The 26,821-nt window shown below is 35.3% G+C and overlaps 1 protein-coding gene across 2 annotated transcripts; it reads left to right on the forward strand.

The window, feature by feature from the left end:
- The first annotated feature begins 11,647 nt into the window (after positions 1–11,647).
- LOC127845561 (uncharacterized) lies at positions 11,648–23,408 on the forward strand. Of its 2 annotated transcripts, XM_052376578.1 has the most exons (3): positions 11,648–11,718; positions 22,353–22,854; positions 23,004–23,408. In XM_052376578.1, the coding sequence occupies exons 1-3, from the start codon at positions 11,686–11,688 to the stop codon at positions 23,240–23,242; spliced, it is 774 nt and encodes a 257-aa protein (XP_052232538.1). In that variant the 5' UTR covers positions 11,648–11,685; the 3' UTR covers positions 23,243–23,408. The 2 variants fall into 2 exon arrangements, with proteins under 2 accessions (XP_052232538.1, XP_052232537.1); XM_052376577.1 differs by lacking the exon at positions 11,648–11,718 and having other exon boundaries at positions 21,693–22,854.
- Positions 23,409–26,821: the final 3,413 nt, after the last annotated feature.

The raw sequence follows: 26,821 nt of genomic DNA on the forward strand, positions 1-26,821 counted from the left end.
ACTTATGTACACTAATTTACACAAACAATCACCACTATGCAAGATATTCTTAAAACAAAAATATAAACATTGATCCGTAAAATAACTTCTCCTCCCATAAGCGAAAAAAAATGCGTTACATACTAGTCGCCGCTCTCCAGAGCGACGCCAATAAACACTACGAGTGTTCACTGTGAATTTTATCTTGAAGTGACCGACATGGTTGTTTCACTGAGACAAGTCATATTGAAACGTTAATTATTAGTGCCATTGATTTTGAAATCCCATTATGCACGAAAAAGCAAAATAACAATGCCCACGTTGACCTTGACCTTCAAGCAAGCGACATCGTTTCTGCACGCGACACATCGTCTTGGTATGACGATAATGTGCGAAAAAGTGTCAACCGTTACTTTGAAGCGAACGACATGGTTGTTGCACGTGACACGCTGTCTTGATATGCTGCTAATATGGGCCAATTTATTTCGAAATCCCATAATGCACAACACAGTTATGAGCCGGACACGCAATGTCAACCACCACCACACACAAACATACATAAACACACAGTGGCTAACAATATATGCCCTTCCTGCCATTATCATGACGGGGGGGGGGGGGGAAACATTATTCATCGTTGCAGTTCAAATTAAACGTCTTATAAGGCAATGTTTTGTTTTACAATTTCTATTTATACTCCTCACAACGTACAGTCATGAAATCAGATCTAAACTTCTACCATATGCGCAACAAAATTGACAAATATATGGGCACATAACTATTTTCACAACCAAATGTATAAGCTATATACACATTGGAAAGTAGGAACTCGCCCTAGGCACACGTGATGTACGAGTACTTCGTTCTTAATACCATGCATTGTTCAGTATGAGTATAACGACAAATGATTAATTATTAAATCGATGGCACAAAATCCGTTCATGGCTATTTTGATGAAATGTGTTAATGATTCAATACATATTACGTTTGTTAAAATATATTATTAAATAAAATTTATGTTCAGCAGTTTTTTAGTTACACTACCTGGCAATCTAATTTAAAGCGAGATTATACGATTTTTATATGTGTTAAATTGTAATATATAGATTAAAACATGTTACAAAAACACAAAATAGGCAAGAAAAATTATACATTGAAGACGAATTTTATAAAATGCAGCAAAGACAAATTAGCGCCCCGTAGCCGACTTGTGACGAAGATATTCGTTAAAATGATCCGTAAATAAAAATTGTGTCTGTGTGTCGTATGAACGAATCTGCACTAAAACTAAATTATGATTCAGGTCGTACATGCATGATATGCATGCTGGCGAATTCGACTTTACAGCCTTTTTCAATTTCAGAATTAAATAACTGGCTTATTTTGCATTTTTCGACACATGTTCTTGTTAACTTTTATTTTAATTTATATTGAAATATATGTATAATAAGTTTTTTTACACATTTTGTATAAATTCATAAATATTTGACAAAATCGTATAATCTCGCTTTAAGGTTCATTTTTAAAGCCGTGTTCTGGGAAAACAGGGCTTACGGGGCTTAATACATAATTGAAAGTGTCTTCTCAGGTTAGCTTGTGCAGTCCACATCAGGGACGACACTTCCGCATGAACTGGATTTTCGTTTAGAAGACTTCAAGAGACTTCCTTTAAAATAAAATACCATACAAGCGTTAACTGTCGTCCTTTATTAGCTTTGCATACTTCACAGGCTAATCTGGGACGACATTTTACGCACATGCATTACGCCCAGTTTTCCCAGAGCGAGGCTCATTGAAAATTATACATACGAGGTTTTCACAATTAACGTTTGTAAACTCTGTCATTTCCTTAAGGAATATCTGAGCCGTTGAAAGTTCCGTGTATTAAGGTCCATCACAATCTCTTAGCAAGTGCATCGTAAAAAGTAGAAGCACGTAGAGCTGGAGGTTGGATGGGTTGAGATGAAAGATAAAGTTGCTCTCTGAATCACATTTAATTCTATTAAGATTATCACAACTTACCTGAAGTGATTAAAGACTTCAAAAACACGCGAGCATCAATCAAATCAATTGAAAAGAACTTCAAAACATAACCATTCATCAATTATAAATTTTAAAAACACAATTAATGAACCTCATTATGGTCAATTATATTATATGAATTAAATGACTTCAAAGAATCGTTTGAGAAAATAAAGCTTCAAACAATGAACTCTGTATTGTGTATTTATTCCAAGTGAAAGACAACTAAAAATCAAGAATGATAATAACAAACATGTTATGGGATAATAGTAATCTATACATAATTAAAACATATCTGGGGGTAAATTGTCCAGGGAAGTAGGGGTGAATTGTCTAGGGGGTGAATTGTTTCCTGGGGGTGAATTGTCATGGGGGTGGATTATCTCGCGCCCGAAGATCAATATTGTAAATTAATTTATTTTCGTTGACATTGCATTTCGTTGATTCATAAAATCTTGCATTTTCGTCTGATCTTAAATTCGTGGATTTTATTTATAATGTCTTTCGTTGATTTGTGTGGGTACTCTCAAATAATAATAATGTTTTCACAAGTAATACCTATTACATGTTCAAAATGTTTTAAATCTCTGTTGGCGTAATGAAGAGGTCTCTCGGTGTAGGATACGCAGCCGTTGACAACCCAATCTTCAAAGAGAACACCAACATGTTGCCTGGAGACGCAAAGCAAACGTGCGACGCGCTACTCGCGAGTGTAATCACATGCACAATAATTAACAGAACAGAACTAGGCGATTGTAGTCGAAATTGTTTTGAAAAGGCGAATTTTGTAACTCTTAATGGTGAAAATATTTTTTTATAAACTCAACATATTGATTGATAAATACTTTTTGGTTTATTATTTTGTTCAGATGTTCAGTCGCAATATGTAAGTATAATGTAAATAAATGACTGTTAAGCATTTGCCCCCTTCGTAAATCGTAATAAATTCACAATATATTAATTCCAATCCTAATATATTTTAATGTAAAACCTTCAAGTTGAGTGAAAAAAGAAAACATTTTGGTCCACGTAACCATACATTTCCTCAAAAGCGTTGTTATCTGAATACTATTAATAAACGCATTAATGGTACTGGTACGTCATTTGACAGGTAAAGAAGAACTCAATACTTATTAAAATTCACTGTTACCACATGCTTTGTGCGGGCTACTTTCAATCAAACAACACGTTACGTCAGGGTATTTTTTTAAAACTGTGTCACGTGACACGTTTGATATTTAACAGAGTCGTATTAGTTTAACATTGTTTGTGATATCACGATAAAGTTCAGCTTAATGTAATCGTGTTCTTTTGCTGTTTACATGTCACGTCAATTTACTAATACACTGTCCTGGTGGTCATGAACACTGGGGGTTGTGGGCGCTGTCCGACGGCGAGGGTTTTGAACACTGGCTGGGGGTTGTGAAGACTGTCTAAGGGGTCGTGAACACTGTCGAAGAGGGGGTGGGGGGCTGAATACTATCTGATACGTTGTGATTGTGAACACTGTTTGGGGGCTGTGAATACTCTCTGAGGGGTCATGAACACTGTCTAAGGGGTTATGGACACTGTTTGGGTGTGTGTGTGAACATACCCAACACTGTCTGGAAGTTGTGAATACTGTATGGGGGTTTGTGAACATTTTCTGTGAGGTCATGACCTCTGTCTTGGGGAATTGTGAACAATGTCTGGGAGTTGTAAAAACTGTCAAGGGGGTCATGAATACTGTCTTAGGGGTTTTGAACATTGTCTGGTGATTGTGAACTCTGTCTGAGGGTAATGAACACTGTCTGAGGGGTTATGGGCTAAAGAGGCGTATATCTTTCCACCTAAGTATTCAGTATACTAGCTAACATGATTGTAGGTGCGGAAACGAATTCCTTGATTTAAGCCTACGTGGTATCGATCTATGTCCTGTTGACATCAAAATCAATAGGCATCTTTATTAACTCCCAAGAAGCAAACAAAGCCATTTAGATGAATATAGGGCACAGCGTTCTCTACTTTTTTAAATATTGTGTTGAAACCAACCCCATGTGACCTTGATATTGACTTGATGAACTCAAACTGTATAAAATTGCTACCCAAATAACCACTACACCAATTTGCACGACTATTGGCCAAACCAAGATATTGTGCAGAAACAAATGTTTTGTTATAAGCCCATTTGATATTGACTTTTGATGTGTTGAACTCAAAATCAAATTGAGTCATGCTCCCAAGTAACCAACATACCAATATTAGTCTAAACGTTCACTACATGCCAATCAGAAACTGAGTTCTTGATTCCAGCTCTTGTGTCATTGCCATTTAACCCGTGCGCCAAAGTAATCACTCGTTTTTCGTCCATGTAACCACTATATCAATTCTAATTGTATACCAGAAACAGAACCAGCAGAAATGCCTTGAAGCCAGGAAAGAGTATGTTCGAAACATGGTCAGCGAGCCTGGCACCAATAATAAGAAGCTCTACTCATACGTGAAGTGCATGAAGAGCGACAGCTCGGGGGTAGCATCCCTTAAGAAAGATGACACCAGCCGATCCGACCCAAGCGCCAAAGCCGAGATTCTCAACAGCCAGTTATCCTCCGTATTTACTGAAGAGGATGTTACGAACCTTCCTAACGTGGGCCCAAGTCAACAAGAAGCAGCACCTCCACTGCATATCCACGAGAATGGCGTGAAGAAACTCCTTGAGAATCTCAACCCACACAAGTCTACAGGTCCTGATCAGATCTCCTCTAGATTTTTGAAGGAAGTGGCCACAGCCATAACACAAATGCTGAACCTAATATTCCAACCAGAGCCAGGTGCCAGAAGACTGGTAGAGCGCACTTGTCACACCGCTGTTTAAGAAGGGAGACAAGAGTAACCCTGTCCAATTATCGATCAGTCTCGCTGACATCAATCTGTTGCAAGATTATGGAACACATTATCCATAGCCACGTGATGAGTTTCCTCGACGTCAACAATCTCATCTCATCACCGATAAACAGCATGGCTTTCGGAAGAAGAGATCCCAGGAGTCGCAACTCATCACCACTGCCCAGGAGCTTGCAGCAGGCCTGAACAACAAACAACAAATAGACGCAAAATTGCTTGACTGACAAAGTCCCCCATCGACGTCTATCAACCAAGCTCCACCACTACGGGATCAGGGGCAAGACTCTGGGATGGATCGAAAGTTTCCTCGCACACCGACAACAACAGGTGGTACTCAACGGTAAGACATCTTCTCCAGCACAAGTGGCATCAGGCGTCCCACAAGGCACAGTCCTAAAACCCCTCATTTTCCTAGTCGACATCAACGACTTGCCAGGTAGAGTCTCATCCACAGCACGCCTCTTCGCAGACGACTGCCTACCATACATGACCATCGGCTCCGCGGAGGATGCAGTGCACTACACGAGGATCTGGACCGCCTACAGGACTGGGAGCAGGACTGGCAAATGATGTTCAACACAGACAAGTGCGATATGATTCGCATCAACAAACAAGAGAAAAGTGAAAGACAAGCCTTATCCCATCCATGGCCAAACACTGAAGCAGACGAAGAGGGCAAAGTACCTGGGTGTAACGATCGACAACACACTCTCCTGGAACAGCCATATCGACTCAACAGCAAAGAAGGCGAACTCAACAACTGCCTTTCTCCGCCGGAACTTATGTCTACTACCCACGTAACATCATGGAAACATGCTACAAGACACTGGTCAGACACCAGCTCGATTATGCGTCGTCAGTTTGGGACCCACATACAAAGGCCAACATCAGCAAGCTCGAGAACTGCCAACGTAGAGCAGCCAGGTTCTGCACAGGCGACTATTGCAATACCAGCAGCATCACTGCTATGATGAATGAACTGAGCTGGGACACCTCAGCATCTCGCCGCCAATATACCAAAGCAGTCATCATTTACAGAATCATCAACAACCTAGGTAGATACCTAAGCCCCTCACATACTGAGCCCTACAGGGGTACACACCAGGGGCCACGCCAACAGATATTTACAACAATATACCAGCGTAAATTCCTACAAGTTCTTGTTCTTCCCCGTCCCTAGAGGTCTTCCAGACAAGGATTGGTGCTCTACATGAGTAACTCTGGATCAAGATGATTTTAACCTGATTTTAACTGCACTGATGTTCCTTTCACTCATGTACATATTCACAATGGTGCGACGATGCCTTAGAGAGGCCCAGCTCTTGATCCGGAAGAAGAAGAAGAAGACCAAAGCGTTCTCAAAGTATAGTGCTGAACAGAATGTATTGTTCCGATCCCTGACATCTTACTTGGTGATCCCGAAATCAAAAGGCTTCTTCCTTTCAGCCCAAGCAAACACTACATTATTTTGTATTCTCAAAACACAAAGCATTCTCTAGATATTCTGCCGAAGTGCATTTACTGTGCCCCTTTAAAATTGACCTTTGAGTTTGAACTCTTTACCTCAAATATTGGACTTACCACGTATTCGACCTGTAGTTGATACGAACATACTGTATATAACACTTATAGAGCATTACGTTGATAAGAACGTATACTGTACACACTACGTTTACGGCATGACATTGATGCAAACGTACACTGTTACTATAACATAATTATATGGGCTGACGTTAATAAGGTTGTATGTATACAGTACGTATATGGGCTAACGAACTTTTACAACCACGTACAAGGGTCTCATGTTGATACGGACGTATGTACCTACTAGGTATGCTGTCCTGCCATTGATATGAGCGCATGCTCATACAAAGAATACGACCTGACGTTGAAACGAACGTACTTTACCTACCACGTATACGGCATAATGTTTATACGAACGTATGACGACGTTATTGACGTTAATCTGCAAAGTGACTTGACGGTCGTAGTGACCTTGCAGTAATTTGATGTAGGCCGCTAGTAGTGTGGATCAAATGAAAATGTAATTTCCTTCATTAGTCATTCTATTCCTCCTAGAAAGTCAACCAGGACAGTATAATTGAATCCAGCTATGTAGATTTGCATTGTGATTTTCTAATATTTTGCTTATGTTTTCATATCATTAGAGAGTAATCAATAAATCAATAAAACATGTATACAATGAAAATGCAATAATCATGTAATTCCATTTTAATATAAGGTGTAAAGGAAATACTTAGATACGGAAAAGTATTAATTATAATATCACACTTGAAATGCTTTATAAACAAAAAATTTCTTCAATTATATTCTTGTTTTTTAATAGAGCTTTTTAGATCCAATGTTTACATTTATCAATATGAAGCATTCAATGTCAAACTTCAATACATGCTAAATCTGTGAAAAGGTCCTTTTAAATGAAGTTTATTGCAGGTTTTAGGATTATACCAAGAGTGTTGGAAACATAACAATTTAACAGATATGGTGTTTTTAATATTTCGTAAATGCGGATAAGGTGATGGAAGAAATACTAAATAACCAAAGCTGTCATTCCCATAAGTAACCATGAACGCCAAGTCTCGAAGAACAGGGTTCGCATAGGTATCATATCCATTGTAAAACTTAATGTTAACTTACCGAACATGATGCTACCTTAACCCAACACATTATTTACGTAACCCAACATGATGTCAACATAAACCAACATACTGTCAACTTAATCCAAAATAATGTTAATTTAACACAAAATAATGGTAATTTAACCCATCATGATGTCCACTTAACTCAACATAATGTTACCATAACCAACCATAACGTTAACTTAACAAAACATTGTAACCTGAAAGCGACTTAAAGCGAGATTATACGATTTTGTCAAATATTTATGAATTTATATATAATGTGTAAACATATTATATATATATTTCAATACAAATGAAAATAAAAGTTAAGAAGAACATGTGTCGAAAAATGCGAAATAAGCCAGATATTTAATTCTTCAATCGAAAATGTATGTACAATCGAATTCGCCAGCATGTATATCATGCATTTATATATATATATATATATATGTCACGGTTTGAACTTGGTCACGTAAGGGGAGAAATTGTGTGGCGGCCCGGTTAGCTCAGTCGGAAATTCACTCGCCTTGTAAGCGAGGTGTCCCGGGTTCGAGTCCCGGACTGGCCACACAATTTTCTCACCCTGTGACATTTGGCGCCCAACGGGTGTTAAAGTACTTGGTTCTAAGCTGGTCTAACGACAGGTAAAATACAACACACTGCAAATATATATTTAAATTCTACATATTTATGGATATCAAGAATGCTGTTCATCTACGCATACAGCATCAACAAAGCATAGCATCAACGATTGATCTTATATACATACGATTGGTCAGCGCTAGAGGGGAATTTGCATAAAAAAGGAGAGTGGACAGGTGAAGATATCTATATAGATGTTAGTTTACCTGATACGGTATCCTACATATTGCTACGGTTTCTTCTTCTTCTTCTTCCAAGTGATGTACAAATCTCACTCTGGAGCATACTCGTACATTTATGTCTACCTACGCCTACGTACGTCTACGAATACGATTAGCGTGACGGACGGACCTTAACTGTATATATTAGGTGATGTAAGGTAAAACAAAACCATTTCAAGCATTTATACATTTTATTTATAAATGATTCAATTATCGACCTGTAACACATGTACGATGTGAATCTAGATTTAGTTTAAAGGTTCATTTTTAATTCCTGCAACGATATATATTCATACGACACACGCAAACTAACTCTGATTCTAATAAAAAGAAGAATTCTTCGGTTATTGTATAAAAATATGTACGACATATCTTCGTCACAATCGGCTCGGGGCGCTAATTTGTCTTTGCTGCATGGTATGAAATTCGTCATGATTGTATAATTTTTCTTGCCTATTTGTGTTATTGTAACATATTTTATCAATATATTACAATTTGACATATATAAAAATCGTATATACTCGCTTTAATGTCAACTTAACACAACGTAGTGTTAACTTAAGCCAATATAATTTAAACTTGACTCAACACAATGTAAACTAGACAAAGCAAGGCGGGCTTGACTGAACTAAATTAAGCTAATCAAACATATCAGTTGCTTTAGACAAAAAGCAGTTTTGGCGTTTCATACCATTGTCCGTATGTGTAATTATATCGATCGTTAGCCTTTATATAACCAACCGTTTCATTCGTCCACTTCTTTATAAACGTTGTTATTATAGGAAGGTTTATTCGTTTCATGTTTAACACTACACACACCCAACGCTCGATATTAGGAAGTACTTTGAACTGTGAGTTATTCTAAAGTGATTTAATGTAAAAACTTGCCAAACGCTAGAAACTCATAAGATAACAGTTTATTGTGTATAGACTAATTTGAATCTGTTGTTTAGCTCATGTTTTATAATCAGATCGTACAATCAGTTCAAGTACGTCAGGCTGAATCTTAGCAAGATGGCGGACGGGACAAACACACGTACGGCGTTTCGAGATGGCCCTGTCATTGTTCTAGACTATGGTTGCTATGTGTGTGAACAGAACGGCGTTCAAAAAAAGTCATCTAATTACTGCAAACAATGTTCGAAGTGTTACTGTTACACTTGTGTACCGCTTCATGACCAGATGTTTAAGACACACTCCTTGGTTGGGCGGGGAGAGATGCAGAAATGGCCAGTTGCCAAGTCAACATTAGAGATCCTCACAAGACGTCAGAAACACAGCAAACAAAGTATTACCTTGTTTTGCGATGATCACAATACGTTATGCTGTCTCAAATGTATTCCAGAAAATCACAAGTAAGTTATGCATTAGTAATTGCTTCTTACTCCTCACAGGTCAGATTATGTGTATATTCCAATTACAAAATGGGAATAGACAAGTGCGGCCATTGTCTGGCAGTGTTAACGATTTTATGTCTGATATAAAGAGACACACTGTTTCACCCGAATAACATACAAAGAAGATTACTAGCCTACTGCTAGCCATGTCTACCATTACGTAAAAAATGTCTCTTTTAAAGTTTGTGAAATTGCGCGACGTACAATATGGGAAAACCCACGTATTAAAATCAAGCACAATAGAAAGTTGTGTTGACGAAAACGATCACTCCGTCAAGCTCTATTCGAAAATATTCGAATGAATCTCTCTTAACGTAGTTGTACAAAAATGGAGGCCTAGTTTTACATGGTAGTCCGATTAGGGTGATTTTTCGGTATTGTTCGAATACTATTTCGAGTATTTAAACGCACTGCATTTCAAGAATTAATAAACGTGCTTATACACTGATTTCATTCTTAAAGTTCAAGATAATGTTTACATGTGTCACGACTCCGGTAGTCCGGTAGACGCGGTAAGGTTCAGTATGATAAGGTTAATGTATGCTATTACAACAACCACAACTTAAAATTGCCAATTAAAACTCCTTTTTAGCACTTTTGAGTTCCTTAAATGTATCGTTCAAGAAAATATTGTATATATCAGCATTGAAAAGATTTATGTCAATATGGTATTTATTTGATGTATTTAGGGTTTATTGAAAACGCAGCAACTGATGGAGGCATTTGCGCCGGTATATGGATTTCGTTATTTTAAAGCTTTAATATACAAAATGTACATTGACAATACTTTCACTTTCTGCTCTAGAGTGATAACTTAAGTCTTTATTTTAACCAGTCATGTATGAGGGTTGAACGTTCACGTTTACATGTATACAGCCTACGTATCCCTTACAGATTAAGGAACGTATTGGATTTTCCTTTTTTCAATTTTAACAATACAATCGTTATGGAATAGTACATCAAACGCCTTTGAAAAAATTGATGTTTTACTTAAATGCGATACCAGTTTTAGATAATAGTTCAACAACTCGTTCAAAAATATGGTCACTTGCTCTTACTTTTAGCAGAAATCCTATTTGCAAATAGTGTTTATACAATGTATTTTTCTTCTAAATTATCATTTTAACATTGTGTTAAGTATGTTTACCTGTGAGGGTTGTCCATGAAATACAGTTTAATTAGAAAGAACGTCCGTGTCACTAAACTTAAGAATAGGCGACAGTAATCCGATATGCACATTATTTTTATATATGATTTTGTTTACATCTCCATTATTATTGTTACCTTGTATTAACACCCTATATTTAGAATGCTCGTATGTGTCACCAAACTTGAAAAAGGCTACAGTTTTCCAATATTCCATCTTGATGTGTTACAGCCCTGAGAAAAAAAACTTTAATATTGATATGAAACTACGCTTAAGATTCTATGCTTTTTTACAGGCACTTCAACAGCGTCAGGCTTATTTCCGAAGTGACAGAAGATTCGCAAACTTCTAACCTGTCAAATATAACTAATGATATTGCAGATATGATTCAACAGATAAACAAACTGTTTTCAGACAGGCTGGCCAACTTTCACAAATTACAAAATTCGTATGAAAACATACTTGGAGAATTAGTAATTATGCGGCAGAAAATTAATGATGCATATGACAAGTTGGAAAATAACACGATTGCGAAACTTGACGTATTGCGCGCAGTGTTGTCTCACTCCATACGTGTTGATATATACAAATGAATGGAACAAACTCGTGAACTGAAATCCCTAAACGATATTGTACAGGAAATTGGACAAAAAGATGAGAGCTTGTCATTTATAGCCCATCAAAAAGGTTGCAAAGTACTATCGGCGTCAAATGAGCCTGTAAAGGAGTTACGAGAAGTACATGAATATTTAATGAAACTGGATATTCGTCAAGATATCCTTCACCTCGTATCTTCATTGTCCAGTCTAGGCGAATTAGCACAGTAAAACCCAAGCACAATTATAAACGCAAGTTCTAACGCGACAACCATTACTCCGAAAGTACAGAAAGACTCTAGCGAGTATTCGTTAAGAGGAATAAGTGTGTTTGCTGCTTATACCACAGTGCTTGTTGACTACTATAATAAAAAAAACCTGCTATATAAGGAGTTCGATGTAATCTGTTATCTACACACCTCAACTTGTGCATTTGATTTAAGCCAGGTAAGTCTCGATGAAGTTGCTGTTACCATTGATAACGTCAAAATCCATGAAGTGGAATTCTTTTAAATAAAGAACGGATCTATCTTAAAAAAGATGGCTTTATATTTTCCCCATCGATGCCGTGGTGGTGTAACTTTCAACACGGGCTACCTTTACATCACTTCAGGTACCGCTCTGTATCAATACTCAATGACTGGTCAACTGCTGAAAAAACTATATGAAGACACAAAGGAGAATTTACAGTTAATCATTTCAGTTAAATATCAGAAAATGTATATACACATATATTTTGAGTATGGATGTTAAAACTTCATCTGTAACAATATGCTGTTGGTTAAATCATCATTTTTTAATCAATTTATGAATAAATACTTTATGTATTTATCTTCACAGTTTACAAGACGGCAATATTTGCGGGTAAAATTTACGTAACAAATAGTTCACATCACAAGATGATCACACTTGCTATGGATGGAACGCTGCTATCATCATTTACCGACCAAGAACTAATAGGTCCTAGGGATGTGCATGTTATATTGGCGGGGCAGGTTTTGGTGTGCGGCCAGTACTCTAACACGATCTTACAGATAGATGGGGATGGACAGAGGAAACGTAAAACATTGGAGACTAGCAATATTGGCGTTAAAATCCCGTGTTCTCTTTATGTAAACCGTGACTCTAATATACTGATTGTTGGCCAGGACCATTTACTGGTTTAACAAATTTCATGAAAAATAATAAGAGTAATAAACTAGTTCAAGAAAGTGCATATATTTATTTGAAATTTGAAGTTACAGTAATTGTTACCATAGTATTATAAATGGTCGAAAACGATATCCGAATCAGAGAAAACTGGAAATGGTGGTTGCGCACGGTGGATATTGTGAATCAATTGATAATTGAATAGCAAATAACCAACTTATTGAACTCTCACAGAGTAACGGTTTGTGTATGTCAGTCAATGAATGTTTTGAATAACGTTCGTATATCATTCAAGTCATAAACGCGACTATTGTACTTGTATATATTGTTAGACTACAAGTAATTTTATCTTTCTATCATTCTTTTGTGTCGCAAAGTTTATGTACCGTATATCCGATTAAAGAGTATCTCAAAATGTACAAACATGTTTTAATTATATGTTTACATACCTAGCATATTTTAAATCAATGCTTTTGTTTGGAATAGGATTCAGGTATCTTTAGAAATTGATCTATCTGTAGAGACTTTTCGATTGATTGTTGCTTATTTGCCATTATACAAATGATTGTATGTGTTAGAATAAAGCCCCAAGATGTAATACGGGGATGTTTTAAGCATATCAAGAACGACAAACACTTATGAATGTATTTAATAATGTAATTATATTTCTCTGCATTTTACAGGGGCTCTTCCTTAAAGGCATTCCAGTGACTTGAGTGTTCTCTCTTGAATGCGTGAGAGTGAAGTGTTGTTTTCCTTGACTTTGTGAGATTAAGTAGGTAGTATCCCTTGAATGCATGAGATTGACTTGTGTGCTATCCAGTGTATGTGAGAGAGTGAATTGATTTCCATAGAAAGTATGGAACAAAATGAACACTCTCCTTTAAATGTATGAGATTTAAGTGAGTGCTCCCTTAGTATGTATCAGGGTTAAGCGAGTGTTCTCCATTTCATGTATAGAAGTAAAGTAATTGCTTTCGCTCTATTTTTAGGAGTTAATAAAGTACTTCCCCATGTGTATATGAGATTAGAAGAGTTATTCTCTCTTGACTGTGTGGCAATTAAGTGAGTGCACTCTCTTTAATCTTTGAGATCGACGCGGACCGATTGGCTTTGAATAAATGAGAGTGAACTGATTGCTGCCAAACAAATGTATAAAGTGATCCCATCGAATGCTTGAGTGAAGTTAGTTTTCTACCTGGAATCTATGGTAGTGAAGTGATTGCTCTATTCAATGTCAGAAATTGAAATGAGTGCTCTACATTGAATGTTTTAGAGTCAGAAAATTGTTCCCCCTCAAAAGTATTAAAGTTAAATGAGTGCTATCCATTGAATATAGTGAAGTGATTTGAGTGTTTCCCATTGGATGGATAAGAATCAAGTGGAAGCCTCTGCTATGAATGTATGGGTGTGAAGTGAGTGAGCTACTTTGAATTTATGGTATTGAATGATTGCTCTACCTTTAATGTATTTAAGTGTAGTCAGTGCGTTCCATTCAATTCATGATAATGAAGTGATTGATTATGTCATTTATGTTTGCCAGTGACGTCATTGTCCATTCTTTTATGTAAGAAAGTGAATGGTTTTCTCTTTCTTTAATGTATGAAAGTGAAATGCTTTCTGCCCTTTCTATGCGTGAAAGTGAGACGAGTGCTGAACCTTGAATATGTGAGAATTAAGTGAGTGCCTTCCTTTAGTTTATGTTGGTTGAAGCGATAACTCTCTATTTAATGTATGATAGTCAATTGATTGCTCTCCCATAATTATGTGACAGTGAAGTATTGTTTTCTGTCTCATGTATATGAGTGAAGTAAATGCTAAGTATTGAATGTGTGTAAGTGACATGATTGCTGTTCAGTAAATGAATGTGGGTGAAGTGATTCGCTGTTCCATGAATGAGTAAGAGTAAAGTGAGTGATCTCTCTTGAATATATGCAAATGAAGTTATTTATCTCCCTTTAGAATATTGGAGTGAAATGAATGCTTCCCCTTTTATGTGTGAGTTAAGTGAGTGCCCTTCATTGTATGCATGAGAATGTAGGGAATTCTCTGCCTTGAATATGTTACAGTTAACTGAGTGCTTTATCTTTAATATATAGGTGTGGAATAAGTGCTTAACTTTTCATGAACAGAACAGAGCAGACATTTTATTCATATAACTTGAACAATTCCACTTATTCGTTACATATACAAACTGACAATATATAAGCAATAAGCACATGCATAATAATGCGAAAGTGACTGCAATAGTACATAAAAAGGTGTTAAAAGGGCACTTAGGCTATATTACTTTACGTTTGCATTCAATACAACAGTTGTCATTTTACAGCATTTTTACAATATATCGCGAGTTAATTTAGACATAAGTTTTAGTATTTGTTAACAAAAGAATAAATTTATGCATACTAGGCCGGTTATAATAGAATTTGTCAATATACATTTTTCTGATATCGGTATAAAAAGGACATACAATTACAAAATGATACTCGTCTTCGGTATCATTTAAGTAACATGTATTTTATTTGCGTTCGTTTTATGAATATTTATAAGTCTCCAAGATTAAATGTTTAACATACGGGACGAGAGTCTTCATTTTTATATGTTTTTCTTTAAATTAAAGTTTTGATTATGTTAAGGTAATCAGACCATTCAAATCGATGTTTCAATTCTTTGTATAAAGTTAATGAACTTTTTACATTTAAATCATTTAGCCACAAACCTTTGTACAGATCGATACATATAGTTTTAAATTTAGGAATAAATACATTTATATTTACTGATTCTGGATACATCCAAACATCTAATAAACCAGTATTTCGAAGCAAGTCCCGTACTTTGGTTATCCAATTGTTACATCGTATTACATTTTCAGCACCGTTTCTCATATATCATATTGTACTTTATAATATACAGTTGGTGTAACAGTATACAGTTTTATAAAATATTTATTATTCGTACATAGCGATTTATATATAGAGGGTATCGCTCTATTTCCCCGTATACTGCTGATTTAGGAGTACTCATTTTGACACCAAGTAATCAGGGATTATCTGTCGTACTAATTTATATGATCCTGTGAATTCTCTAGATGTTGTATGGTAGGAAGCGATTTTATTTGAAAGCCCATATGACCTTGATCTTTGCCATGGTGACGTGAAAATAAATGAGCATCTTTCCTGCGTGCTAAGTTACCAGCTCATTAACTAACTTTGACTTGACGGACCAAAACTTACTAGGACCATCTTAGCAGCCACTATACTAGTTTGAATGTAGGTGCGGAAACGAATTTCCTGGTATAACCATATGAAGCTTTGATCTACGACCTGTTGACATCAAAATCAGTAGGCATCTTTATTTACTCCTAAGAAACCAACATGCAAATTTAGATAATAAGAGTTTACACCGTTCTTTACTTATCTAAATTTTGAGCTGAATCCATTTCATGATACAACACCTTGTGATATTGACCTTTGCCCTGAAGACTTCAAACTTGATAAAATCGCTACCTACCCAAATAACAACAATTATACCAATTTGCACGGCCTTAGCTTGTCAAAGCAATATATTGTGCTGAAACATATGTCCTGTTACTAGCGAATATGATATTGACTTTCCACTTGTTCAACTCAAAATTGATTGTTTTCTCCCAAGTAACCAACATACTACTATATTTCAACAATTATCTAGATAACAATCAGAAACCGTTGTTTTGATTCCATCTCATTTGACCTTGACCTTTGATCCGGTGGCCACAAAATCATAACTTCCTTTCCTTCAATGTTTCCACTGTACAAATTCTGATTGTGTGTCATAGCGTTCTTAAAATATAGTGCCGAAAAGAATTTATTGTTTCAATCTCTGACATTTTTACTCAATGATCCCCAAATCAATAGACTTCTTCCCTTGAGCCCAGGCAAACACTATACCAATGTGTATTATACAATCAGAAAGTATTCTCAAGATATTCTGCTTGAACGAATTTTCTGTGACAAGCCTCTTTTACTTTGATCTTTGAGTTTGACCTGTTTACCTCAAATTGATATTGATACTGCACATACCACGTATTCAAACTTTCGTGGTATGAACAAACTGTTCATACCACGTGACCGGCGGGGCATTGATGCAAACGTATACTGTTATTATAATATATATGGAATGGCGTTGTTAAGGTTGTATATGATACTACATATATGGCCTTATACAAATGTATTTTCCCTACAACGTATATGGGTCGGACGTATGGACATACCACATATGCTGCCTGACATTTATATGATCGTATGCACACACAACAAAAACGACCTGACGTTGAAACGGACGTACTGTACCTACCACGTATACGGCCTGACGTTGATATGAACGCATGTCGCCGTTATTGACGTAAATCTGCAACGTGGCTGCAAGGTCGTGATGACCTTTCAGTAACTCTATGTAGGTATTTTCCTTCATTAATCATTCAATTTCTCAGAGAAAGTCAACAATGACATAATTGGTCGTTCTGTAATATTTTTCCTAATGTTTCCGTAATTTTAGAGAGCAATTTATAATACATCCATACATTTACATTGCAATGATGCTGTCATTCTCTTTTAATAGAGGAACATACTTATATTAGTACACATTATAATAATATCAACACACGTGAAATGTTGTGTAAAGATTCGGAATTGGTTGACGAATCATTGCGCATGTTCAACAAAAACATAGCAGTAACTACAAACTACAGCCATACTGTACCACTTACTGTAAACCAGTGTTTGATTATTCACAAAAGAAGTTCAGATAAAATTGTATACACATTGTCGTAATGAGCTCCATTGAGGCTTGTAATCGCATGTTGTATCGTTTTAAAAGGGGTGCCTTCATCTGTACTACAAATAGTATATTAATATACGACATACCTTATTTATATTATATGACTTCAAGTGAAAGTATCATTGATGGTGACAGTAATTGCAGATGTGGTAAATTTAGTACCTACAATTGTGGGCTATTTTGTGGCTATAGATGGTATAAATCAAGTATCTATGGATGTTGTATATCTAATGGCTATATATATGATAATTTTGGTTGCTAAAGATTAGGTATATCTAGGCGTTATATTAGTGGTATATCATGTATTTATATAAATGTAATATATATAACCTATAGATATTCTTTATCTTATCGTTGTGTAATTAAGTGTATTATTCATATGTATGCTTTGAGGAACAGATACCCGTTTTTTAAGGTTAGAACCCGTGGAACTGACGTACAGATGGACGTCCACTGCTATCACCGCCGCCAGCAGTCCACTGCAGCTCAGTAAGAACACCACACTGGTTAACATCTCCACATGGACACTCAGCCATGGACAAGTGAACAAAAAGGAACAAAAATGTGTGTAATATATAGGCAGACAGATTTTAAATTGCAAATAATAGATCGTGAGATAAGAAGCTTCTGGATGTACACAATGCTCTCTCTGATGATAATTTTGCAATATGTAGTACGAACTCAGATTGACTCCAAAGAAACAATCCAATAAATTTACCACATACATATAACACTGATAACACAATACTGGTACGCTACATAATGCATGTATAGCAGAATAAATTTATTCGACCCAACATAATGACAATTTAACCCAGCATAATGCTAGCTTAATCAAACATTGTTAACTTAACCCAACATAATGTCAACTTAACCCAATATAATGTCAACTTAACTTAAGATAATGTCAACTCAACCTAACAAAATATTAATTTACCACAACATAATGTTAACTTGACCAAACATAATGTTAACTTAACCAAACATAATGTGAACTGAACTCAACATAACGTGACCTTAAGCAAACATTATGCACATTTTACCCATCATAATATCAACTTAAACCCAGCATAATGTTACCTTAATCCAGCATATTGTTTACTTAACTCAACATAATTTTAACTTAACCCAAGAACTTAACCCACCATAATGCAACCTTAACCCAAAATATTGTTAAAAGCAACCCACCATGATGTCACCATAAACCAACATAATGTCAACTTAGCACAACATTATGTGTTTACTTAACACAGCATAATGTTTATTTGACCAAGCATAATGGTCATTTAACCAAACATAATGCTACTGCAAACAATTTTCATGTTACTTTAACCCAGCATAATGCCACTTGAACCAGACATAATGTCAACTTAACAGACATAATGTTACCTTACACCAATGTTATGTTAATTTTACCCTAAGTAATTTAAACCTGACTAATAACAATGCCAACTTAACTGAACTAAATGCAAGCAAACCAAATATATCAGTTTCTTTAGACAAAGGGCAGTTTTGGCGTTCCATACCACCGTAAGATTGTGTAATTATATCGATCGTTAGCTGTTAACCACCCCGTTAAAATCGTTTACTGTTCTACTTTATCAACATTGTTATCAAGCGTTTCGTGTAAAACTCTACACACACGCCATGTTCGATATTAGGAAGTACTTTGAATTGTGAGCTATAACGTTAAACTGAAATTATGATTTATTTGTAAAGGCATGCATTTGCTAGAAAATCAAAAGATGACAGTTTACAGTGTTTAGGCTAAATTGAACCTTGTACATAGCATCTGTTTTATAATCAGATCGTATAATCAGTTCTAGTGCGTCGAGCTGAAGATGGCGGAAGGGACCAACACATTTACGCCGTTTCGAGATGGGTCTGATATTGTTCTAGACTATTGTTGCTATGTGTGTGAACAGAACGACGTTCAAAAGGAGGCCGCACAGTACTGTAAACAGTGTTCGAACTGTTATTGTGACACTTGCGTACCATTACACGACCTGATGTTTAAGACGCACTCTTTGGTTGGTCGGGGAGAGATGCAACGTTGGCCAGTTGCCAAGACAACAGCAGATAACCTAACACGGTGTCAGGATCACAGCAATCAAATTATTACCTTGTTTTGCGATGATCACAGTACGTTATGCTGTCTCAAATGTGTTCCAGAAAATCACAACTAAGTTATGATAACGTATTTTGTTTCTTAATTTCTTATTATGTAAATAAACCATTTACAACGTGTGATGATTGTCTGGTAGTGTGAACAATTTTCTAGGTCAGATGTAAAGAGTCAGATCTCCCTCCCCTGCCTTCTGATAAACAATGCCAAGAAAATTAGTTAATAGTTCTGGCTAGCATAACTTAAAACCGTTGCTTTTTATGTTTCTTAGTATTGCGCAAAATAAAGTTATGGGCAAACACATGTACAACATCTACCAGAATGTTACAATTTACCGACATACACCTTTATAAAAGTGTTCTCAACCGTGCTTTTCAATGCAGAACTTACATAATAGGCAGCACAATATGATAAATGAATGTTTTATACATATAAAGCATACGTTTGAAAACTATTGCTTAAACACACCTCTAGATAACTGTCTCGTTTTACAATGTGGAGATTATCGACCAACGCAATTTCATTTGGAAAATAATAAGCTAACGGTATTATTCGATAATATTACTTTTATCCTTTTTTTTCGTAACAACTCATGAACTATTTATCTTTTGAAAGAAAACCTAATACTATAGATTTTTCGCGCTCGTGCCTGTTTCATTGACACACGGTTCTTTTAACCATATTTTAACCAAGTATACGCTGGTCAGACTTCAATTATTCAACATAAAATGCAAAACGGCAATTGTAAGTTTCGTTATAATGATCTCGCGGTCAAGATCGATTTGTAAATATTCGAATGAATCTCTCGTATCGCAGTTTAACAAAAATGGTGGCCTAATTGTACATCGTAAGCCGATTAGGGAATTTGACCGTTATTGTTCGATGACTATTTCGAGTCACTAAACGCGCTGCATTTCAAGAATTACAAAATGTAACATACTTCTTATTCTTAAAGTTCAAAATAATTTATTGATAGCGTGACATACATATACCAAGACTCCGGTAGTCTTGTGATACGTGGTCAGGTTCAGTAAAATAAGGAAACTGCATGTTATTTCAATAACCACAACTTTAAACTGCTCTGTAAGCCTCTTTTTAGCAGTTTTAAGATTCTTAAATTGTTCGGTCAAGTAATTCTTTGATACATCAGTATTGAACAGAGTTGTGCAAATTTGGTATGTTTTCAATGCATGTTTTATGGAAAACGAAGCAAGTGCCTCCCACTTTGATAATTCTCCATCAGGGAAAACACTGTACCGGTATATGGATTTCGTATTGTTTAAAGCTTTCATATATAAAATATACATTGACAATACTTTAACTTTCTACTTTGAAGTGGTAACTTAAGTCTTTATCTTTACATGTCATACATGAGGATTGAACGTTAACCTTTACATGTTTATAATAAACATATCTTTTAAAGGTTAACCCATTTATGCCTAGCGTCTAGAAAAAAGGCTTTGGCAAACAGCGTTGACCCAGATGAGACGCCGCAACATGCAGCGTCTCATCAGGGTATGCGCTGTTTGCATTAAGGAATTTCTGTAAGAAATATTCTAAATATAAAAATAAATATATATATATATATATATATATATATATCTAGACATCCCTTATTTTGGAAATAAATTACTTCAATTTAGAAGGATGGGAGAGTCCATTGGGTTAAATAAATGGTTTAAGGAAATTATAGGATATGATGTTATAAATTTGTACAATACAGTTAAAATAGAATAGTACATCAAACGCCTTTGAAAACTCTGATGTTTTGACTTGTATGCGAAACATGTTTTAGATAATATTTCGATTACATTTTTCAACAATATTGCCACTTACTCTTGCTTTAGGCAAAAAATCCTATTTGCAATTAAGTGTTTAAATAATGTATTTTACTTCTCATTTATTATTGCAACATTAGAATAAAAATATATAAACCTTAGAATGTTTATATATGCAAGATGTCAATGAAATACTTTATAAGTAGAAGGATCGTCTGTGTCACTCAACTTTACAATAGGCGGAAGTAATCCGAGTTTGCAAATTATGTGAAACATTAATTTTGTTTACATCTGAAGTATTATTGTCACCTTGTATTAACACCCTTTATTAATAAGGATCGTATGTGAAACCAAACGTGAGAAAGGCTACAGTTCTCCCCTATTCCATGCCGAGGTGTAACCTCCCTGAGTTAAAAACACGTAATAATGATATTTATATTCGCTACAGAGTCTATGCATTCTTTACAGGCAATGCAGCAAGCGTCAGGCTTATTTCCGAAGTGACAGAAGATTTGAAAACATCAAACCTGACAAATATAACTTATGATATTACAGCTATAATTCAACTGATAAATAAACTTCAAACAGACAGGGTGGCCAATATACGAACATTACAAAATTCCTATGAAAATATACTTGCAGAATTAGTAATTATGCAGCAGAAAATAAATGATGCCTATGATAAATTGGAAAAGAACACGATTGAGAAACTTAACTCATTGCGCATAGAGTTGTCTGATTCCATTCAGGTTGATATAAACAAATGTATGAAACAAGCTGATGAAATGAAATCCCTCAACGATATTGTACAGGAAATTGTACAAAAAGATGAGAGCTTGTCATTTATAGCCCATCAAAAATGTTGCAAAGAACTATCGGCGTCAAATGAGCTGGAAAAGGAACGAGAAGTACATGAATATTTAATGAAACTGGATATTCGTCCAGATATCCTTCACCTCGTATCGTCATTGTCAAGTCTAGGCGAATCAGCACAGTACAACCCAAACAAAATTATAAAAGCAAGTTCGAACATGACAACCATTACTCCGAAAGTACAGAAAGACTCGAGCGAGTGTTCTATAAGAGGAATATGTTTGTTTGCTAATAATACCACAGTGCTTGTTGACCGCGATAATAAGAAAATAAAACTGCTAGATAAGGAACTCAATGTAATATTTTATCTACACTTATCAACCTTTGCATGGGACTTAAGCCAGGTTAGTTTCGATGAAGTTGCTGTTACCATCGATAACGACAAAATCCATGGGGTGGAATTCTTTTTAATAAAGAACGGATCTATCTTAAAAAAGATGGCTTTATATTTTCCCCATCGATGCCGTGGTGTAACGTTCAGCATGAGCTATCTTTACATCACTTCAGGTAACGCTCTGTATCAATACTCAATGACTGGTCAACAGCTGAAAAAACTATATGAAGACACAGCTAGAGAATTTACAGGTAATCATTTTAGTTAAATATCAGAAAATGTATATACACATTATTTTGAGTATGAATGTTAAACATTTATCTGTAACAATACGCTGTTGGTTAAATCATCATTGTTTAAACAATTAATGAATAAATACTTAATGTGTTTATCTTCACAGTTTACAAGACGGCAATATGTGTGGGTAAAATTTACGTAACAAATAGTTCACATCACAAGCTGATTACACTTGCTATGGATGGAACCCTGCTATCAACATTTACCGACCAAGAACTTATAGGTCCTAAGGATGTGCATGTTACATTTGCGGGACAGGTTTTGGTGTGCGGCCAGGACTCTAACACGATCTTGCAGATAGATGGGGATGGACAGAGGGAAACTTACAACATTGGCGACTAGTAAAATTGGCGTTCAAACTCCTTGGTCTCTTTATTTTAACCGTGATTCTAATAGACTTATTGTCGGCCAGGACCATTTACTGGTTTTACACATTTCATGAAAAATAATAAGAGTAATACACTAGTTCAAGAAAGGGCATATATTTCAAATAAAATATAAAGTTAAAGTAATTGTTGTCATAGTATTACAAATGGTCAAAAACGATACTTGAATCAGAGAAAACTGGAAATGGTGGTTGCGCACGGTGGATATTGTGAATCAATTGATAATTGAATAGCAAATAACTTACTTATTATTGAACGCTCACAGATTAACTGTTTGGTTATGGCAGTCAATGAATGTTTTGAATAACGTTCGTATATCATTCAAGTCGTTAATGCGACTATTGTAGTTGCATATATTGTTCGACTTCTAGATATTTTATCTTTCTACCATTCTTTTGTGTTGCGAAGTTTATTCCCTTATATCCGATTGAAGTGTATCTCAAAATGTACAAACATGTTTTAATTTAATGTTTACATGCCTAGCATATTTTTAGATATTGATCTCTCTGAAGAGACTTTTCGATTGATCGTTGCTTATTTGCCATTATACAAATGATTTTATGTGTTTAAATAAATCCCAAGATGTAATTCGGGGATTTTTTTTTAACATATCAATAACGACAAATACTTATGAATAAATTTAATTATATAGGATCTGGCACGAGTTGTCATATCGTACGATATTTTATTAAACGAGTTAAGGAATTTTGTAAGTAAGCGAGCCTTTGGCGAGCTTACCAACGAATTTCCTGGACGAGTTTAATACGGGCAAAAGCCCGCGAAGCGGGCGTTGACCGTTCATACATATGGGAATTTAGACATAAAATTACATAAGAATACCACATATGGATACGTCTCAAAAAAATTTGCCACGCGACATATATTTTCGCGATGCTATTTATGAACTTGAACAAATCAAAAACACCTTGACATATGCTAAATCACATGTAAATACATACCTCAGGAAAAGTTATATCAATGACATGATAATTGTGTAGCGAATCGCACTAAATGTTCTCGCATTCTTTGTTTTTCTTCGCAACCGTTCCAGAATTAGGTCACTACTCAATTATCTCCCCTGAATGCTCTTCTTCAGTGGGTATAAGCCGAAGACTGGTTCACTACATATAGTAATAGTCTTCACCGAACACAATTTAGGGGAACATAACCCGTCTTTAATATATTGCCGATTCTCAGATTTCTGTCGAATTTATTTGCTTTGATCTTTTCGATATCTTATTGTTATTATTATCCTGACAAATCACAAACGCTTGTTAAAAAATTATTTGTTTTAAACACTATAGTTGTCATCTCTATTCTTCCAGTATTCTCGCGGTATTTCAATAACGACACCCTACTGTTTATGTATCAGAATTTGTGACGCATTTTCCATTCGCTCTCAGAAAGAAGTTTTACGTGTGATCATAAGCAATATTCTGGTAAGTTGTCGTTGTTATCCACCAGAAACACATTTATTCACAAATTTTTAAGATATTCTGATCTAACTTTTTAGTCTTTTAGCTTTAATTTTTAACGTATTTACACCTCGTCTGCTCGCACTTTACCGATATCCCGAAAGGTTACATATCACTATAATTAGTTTAGGCCTAAAACCACAAAATCCGATACCGTTGGAATTTTCGTACCACAATCTTACGTAAAAAAATCTTCCAGATTCGAAATCAAAAAAAACACAAGACATTTATAAATTGTCTGCATTATTGATCAAATTTTAAGATATTTGTTGGTTTTCCGTTTTTAGAAGCTGTTCTGCCAAGGCAAGAGCTGGGCATTATACAAGCCATTCTATCCAGCAAAACTGACAGTTTTGGTTTACAGAAATCAACAAAGGAGGGATTCCCGAACTATCAAAATTTCCAAGCTATACACACAGTTATTATCTGTGGTGATCTTTATTGGTTCTGTTTGTTTACTTGGATGGAACATGTGTGAACTTTTATAGAACTTTGAAAAGTCTATATATGTCTATCTATAAACAAAAATCAGCTATGGTATAATAAGATCAGATGTGCAAACAATGTCAAAGGGTTGTTAAATTAACAATTTGAAGGCAATTATGCTGAAAAAATATGAAAAGTTTCCATGCAAATTTTGTCTGTATATCGACAAGTGTCTGCCGATTATTGTCAAACTAGTAATACAAAACTTACCACAAGTATGTAAAAGCACTGGGTACCTGTGATCATTTTTAGTAAGATAGTGTAATTCTAAACAGTAGCAAATAGCTTGTTTAGTAAATGCATAATGCAATTAATATGATTTCCGTTCTATTGTGTAATTAATAAATTGGTTGTTACTTGCTAATCCATGATAAATGTTTTATGGCTAGTGCAAAACCAGCAATGTTAATTTTGTAAAAGGTAATACAATAACACCACTTTGTAATTTCATATACGTAGATATTCTTGAAATGTAGGTTGATGAGTTTTACTTATTTTTTAACTATTATTTTATGTGCAAATAAATGATGTGAAGTATTTTGTATATCCACACAATACCACATATCTTTTCATATATGTACTGTATTATGTGTTATTTGAATGTTTAAATAAAAAAATATGGATGATATAACATGATGCATTCTAATATTTGCATTCAAATTGTAACTATAGAGCTAAGTGTATGCAGTTTAAACTGTGATTTTAGAATTGCTACAAAATGGCTAGTTTTTTAGTGGCGACACAATTTAAACTATTCAACAATAGTTGGCGAAAGAAAATTAGAAACCTGCAAGATACCTGTATTTATTAAATATTTTAATTGCGAAACAAGTATGTTGTTATGCTGTTACACATAATTATACATTTATAATAAATAAGAAGACAATTAGTGGTGTTAACGTTTCTTAACAGTAGAAATCATTCTTCTGATGAAGTCAGTGGTATACAGACAAAAGCTCCAGGCATGGCTTTCAATACGTAGTGTGTGTTATTTGGCAGTCTAAAACTTATTGGATTAAAAAAAATCCTGTCAAATTTGTCAATCAAAATTGATTTGACACATCACATGTACTGTATGCTAAATGCAACTGCTTTAGCAAGCTGTAAAGTTGAATTGAGACATTTGATGAAACAAACTGGTTCCTGGGTAGGACCAGTACTTAGTGTCTATATGACGTACCATGACGTCGAAAGTCTACAAGACCTACTAGGTAGAACGAGAAATGTACTTCGACGTACAGTTTTCACCGACCCTTGAGTGTTAGCCAATCAGAAGACACCTTACATCTGTTGCTTTTAGAGATATTAGACATTGAACATAAGTATTATTATTATTTATACCAAATTATGCGACTATCGACCGCTTACTCATAGATATTGTGCGTATTTATTAAACATTATTATTATTATAATTTATACCTAATTATGTGACTATCGACCGCTAACTCATAGATATTGTGCGCATTTATTGACCTGGCGTGGCGGAATTAACCTCTGACTTATGCAAGTTATAGTTATCACAAAATACGACCAACGGGGAGGTGTTAATACATTATTTATCCCGTTAATGCTTG

The sequence above is a fragment of the Dreissena polymorpha genome, chromosome 9 (assembly GCF_020536995.1).
Source record: "Dreissena polymorpha isolate Duluth1 chromosome 9, UMN_Dpol_1.0, whole genome shotgun sequence".
NCBI classification, from domain to species: domain Eukaryota; kingdom Metazoa; phylum Mollusca; class Bivalvia; order Myida; family Dreissenidae; genus Dreissena; species Dreissena polymorpha.

Coding starts and splice junctions, on each gene's coding strand:
- LOC127845561 (XM_052376577.1), top strand. CDS start 21,783: ATGCCGAGGTGTAACCTCCCTGAGTTAAAAACACGTAATAATGATATT. Junction 22,855..23,003: donor CACAGCTAGAGAATTTACAG/GTAATCATTTTA, acceptor TTATCTTCACAG/TTTACAAGACGGCAATATGT.